This window comes from Pararge aegeria, chromosome 1 (genome assembly GCF_905163445.1).
Source record: "Pararge aegeria chromosome 1, ilParAegt1.1, whole genome shotgun sequence".
Lineage (NCBI taxonomy): Eukaryota > Metazoa > Arthropoda > Insecta > Lepidoptera > Nymphalidae > Pararge > Pararge aegeria.
The window spans coordinates 14,620,301-14,624,682 of NC_053180.1; the positions used below are offsets into that span (position 1 = coordinate 14,620,301).

The following is a 4,382-nucleotide window of genomic DNA, read 5'->3' on the forward strand; positions in this document are numbered from 1 at the left end:
TAGTTGACGGTACCCGAAGATTCTCTCGAATGAAGCGCGCACCGCCTTTTATAGTCTCTAACACCACCACTACGCGTTGTCCCCTCCACGATGACGTGTTGTGACGATTTCTCCAACACGGCCTCTCCTGACTGGAGGACGTCCTCGTGCTCCGTTGTCTCATGCTGCTGGATGCCCGCAGAGCAGTAGGGCACGGGCTCCGCAGTACGTTCACGAGGCACATTGTTGCTCCTGGCAGCTTGCTCAGGCGTGGACTCCATATTGTCATCATCGTCTGCACCTGAGAACATAAAGCATATCGGATTGGGACCTCCGTGATTACCAAGGACACATCGACCCGTGATCGATCCATGGTCCATCACAAACAAATACCAGAGAGGAAGCACGACGTTAGCTATCTCGTATAGCAAGGAACATAGGCTCGACGTTAGCTTATTCCCTACATCAGCTCACCTACATGTCATAGGCACGACGTTAGCTTAACATGAGGCTCTCAAGAATGGTAGAGGCGCGACGTTAGCATACCACTTCGGAATCAACCACATAGCATATGCACGACGTTAGCGTACTATGCGGTATTCATCACAGTGTAACAGAGGCACGACGTTAGCTTGTACACACAAATAACACACAAGCTCCCCCTCGAAGAAGGCAGCACACGTGTCAGGAGTCCATTCCCCTCGCCATGGCACCATAAATTCTGCCGCAGCCCGGGTCGCCTTTCCACACGAGCCTGCCAGCATTTGCAGCTCGACGCGACCGTGGGGAAGCGCCTTGACCACACGGTATGTCGTATGGTATATGCCCGCGCATGCCAGAGTCGGGCTTGACAGTCGCTTGTGCCTGCTTGGCTCAGCACCTTGAGTCCGTTTACTGAAGTATGCGACTGCTCGCTTATACACCTTTTCATGAACCTGAAGAAAAACTGCACCATAACCAATAGAACTATCGTCCGTATGGACTTCGATAGGCTAAACAGGATCGTAAATGGCTAAGACGGGCTCGCTTGTAAGTTGCGAGATAATATCTCGCCGTGCTTCTTGTTCACTACCCCATGCAAAAGGAACGCCTTTTTTTGTAAGTCTAGTAATAGGTGCAGTCTTAGTAGCAAATCCAGCTATATATCGACGGAAGTAACTAGCTAACCCTAAAAATTGGCGAACCTGCTTAACGGTCTTTGGGATGGGAGCCTCGACTAAGGCTTGAACCTTCTGTTCGCTCGGCTGCACCTGACCCTGACTGATAGTCCTTCCCAAATATTCTATTTTAGTACACAAAAAAGAGCATTTCTTTAGATTAATAGAAAGACCAGAATCAGTTAGAGTTTGAAGTACCTTGCGAAGAATCAACAGACCCTCATGTATTGTATTGCTCAGTATAAGTACGTCATCGATATACACCAGGACCTCACCGGACTCTAGGTATGGGCGAAGTGTTTTCGACATTATCCGCTGGTAAACAACAGGTGCATTTGCTAAACCGTAAGGCATTTTCAAATATTCATAGTGCCCCTCGGGTGTAACAAATCCTGTGAGTGGTATTGAGTCATTATCCATAGGTATCTGGTGGAATCCTGTGGCCATATCGAGACTGGTGAAGAATTTATGTCTACCTAATCGATCAATATGATCATCGATCAATGGTAAAGGAAAGCGATCCTTGACTGTAATTTCGTTGAGTTTACGATAGTCAACACACATGCGGTCAGACCCATCCTTCTTTTTAACTAATAGGATAGGACTCGCATATTCCGATTCAGAGTCCCGAATAATATTTTTTTCTAGAAGATCTTTAATTATCTCGCGAACTTTTTAAAATTTCTGGATGAGAAAGCCTGTAGGACCTGTAATTAATCGGCACAGCACTATTTAATTTAATTGACATGCTGCCAGTGTTAACTGTGGATGTTGCCGTCCCAGAGATAAAAAAAGTCCGAATATGTCTTAATTAGGTCTCGCAGCTTGCTAAAGTTTTGATCAGTTAACGACGTCTTAATCGGAATCTGCGTAGTCGGCATAGTACACATAACGTTAAAGGTAAGACGAGCCTTGCTAGTAAGGTATTACTGTTCACGGGTACGTACATAAGTAAGTCCTTCGCGATTTAATACGTCAGTACCGACAATAATAGGGGTATTCATAAGTTCAGGGGATATGGCATGTAGGTCCACCTCTGAAGTAATCTCATTAAACTCTATGGCCAAGGTGACAAAATAAGTCTCAATTTCAATATAATGACTCAATTTCATTACCGCCTATACCTCGTAAAACTCTAAAAGCTGGCCTACGCGCACACTTGAAATGTCTTAGCAACGATGAAGAAATCAAAGGTATAGTTGAACCGCTATCTATAAGAATATCAACCGGAATTCCCTGTATGACTGCTACTACTATATCTTTATTTTTATCATAGCAGTTTTCCTGGTAAAAGTTAATGTTATTGGTGTTACGAGAATCAGATTTAGGTTTTTCAAAACAAGTTTCAATTTTATGCCCTGGCTTTCGGCAAAAAGCGCAAGGTTCGGATTTATTTAAACTCTGAGCAGAATTCTTATTGTTTTCCTCGTTGTTGCTTTTAACAGAGATGGCTTTAGACTTCTTTGAACAACGAGACTGAGTATGACCACGTTGGCCACATGAAAAACATATGCCTTCCTCAAACCTACGTTTTCGAATTTTTGCATCGTAATTAGATTTAGAAAGACGATCATAACTTATGCTATCGCCAGATTTCCTATTGAAAGATGATGTATTAGATTTCACGTAAATAGAGAAGAATTCTACTATCTCATTTGGCATTAACTTTGCATTGGTAGCAGAAGCACGAATTTGCGGATCGGTGATGCCCCGTATGACTATTGCCGAAATTAGCTCGTCACTCAACCCCCTAACTATGCGTAACTTTAATAAGGACCGACGAGAATAGTCTGCATATGTTGGGTATTTATCAGAGTTAGAACTCATGACCTCGTATAAAATATTTGCAATATCCGGTGTCCTAGGACACAACGGTTTAAACTCTTTCTTAAAATTGCTCCAACTACGGTCATTGGTGACCCACTCATTGAGCCAAGTCCTAGCATCCCCTTTAAGACAGTTGCCGATGCGAGAAAGACACTCGTTATCGTTCCAATAGTTTGTACTCTTAGCACGGTCAACTTCCTCGCACCAGATGTCTATATCGTGGATGCTTGGATCGAAATTGGATATGTAATAAGATTGGTTGGATCTCACCGTCGTATTGATTGAACGTATCGCCTCGATGATACGATCGGTTCCGCTGGCATCGCGGTCCGTCATTGCGCTCACAGGACGCCCTGGCGAAGACTGCATAGCAGACTCTCGACCCTCCACCACCGACCTCTGTTGCTCAGCTACAGTCGCGGTCACAGGTCGCAGCCGTGGTGGCGACAGCGCAGGCAAACAGTCAGCGTTCGGTTCATGGAGTCGCGGCGGTGAGGAGCGGCGTTGCCCTTCTAATGCAATTAAACGATTTTGAAGTTGTTGCATTTGTTCGATTAACACTTTATTAGGGGAATTATGTCGTTTTGAAGTAAGTCTAGAATGCGAAATTCGACGCCTACGGCCAGAATCACTGTCACCCGAGCGTTCGGTACCATGCCCGGAAAGCGAGGCGCGGTATCTAGAGCGACTTCTCCTTTCATGATCTTGATTTGACATTTTCTTTACTGTAGGTAACAGTAAATTACGAAATATAAGCAAGAACTAAGCCCAATAAAAATAAACTTTTATGCGGGTAGGTAGGCTATTATAGCAAAATAGCGAGATAGGCCAAAAGCTAAATTTGAATTCACAAATCTATTTGAAAATCACGCAAAATTATATTGAAAATAGCTGTAGGTAGTTAGCAAATAAAATAAAAAAAGGAAGTACTCACCAGGGTTTCAGCTACGTATACTTTACCATTCAATCACTTAGACAGCACACTACTGACGTAATAAGGGACATTTAAACTTCAATTTTCAAACGCAACGAAAAAAAAGTAATTTGAATAGTCAAACTGCCGCAGGTATTTCAGGAATGCAAAGCAAACGTCACGTGATATTTTCGAATCCCACAACTGATTTTAGGAACCAGAAGTAAAATCTTAATAAAAAAAACAATCATGACTACACACACATATATGTTTAGTAGAAGCAAGAGTTTACACGGAACTAATAAAACAGATAACTTATTTAAAGAAATTCAATTTATAAATCTAATTTACAACAAAAACAAAATGAGCAGGTTGACTTTCCAAACGGACAGGGGTTCCCCTTAAACTATGTAGTTGACGGTACCCGAAGATTCTCTCGAATGAAGCGCGCACCGCCTTTTATAGTCTCTAACACCACCACTACGCGTTGTCCCCTCCACGATGAC

General features: G+C 43.2%; 1 protein-coding gene across 1 annotated transcript; it reads right to left on the reverse strand.

The window, feature by feature from the left end:
* Positions 1-560: 560 nt before the first annotated feature.
* Positions 561-3,680, reverse strand: LOC120633490. The gene is made up of 2 exons (XM_039903740.1): positions 3,234-3,680; positions 561-914 (listed from the first exon to the last, which is right to left on the reverse strand). The coding sequence occupies exons 1-2, from the start codon at positions 3,678-3,680 to the stop codon at positions 561-563; spliced, it is 801 nt and encodes a 266-aa protein (XP_039759674.1).
* Between the last annotated feature and the right edge of the window lie 702 nt (positions 3,681-4,382).

Bases quoted from the DNA above. Each gene is read 5' to 3' on its own strand.
- LOC120633490 (XM_039903740.1), bottom strand. From the start codon at position 3,680: ATGTCAAATCAAGATCATGAAAGGAGAAGTCGCTCTAGATACCGCGCC. The intron at 915-3,233 runs GTGAGATCCAAC...GTTTTTCTTCAG, and splicing joins TACGTTCAATCAATACGACG to GTTCATGAAAAGGTGTATAA.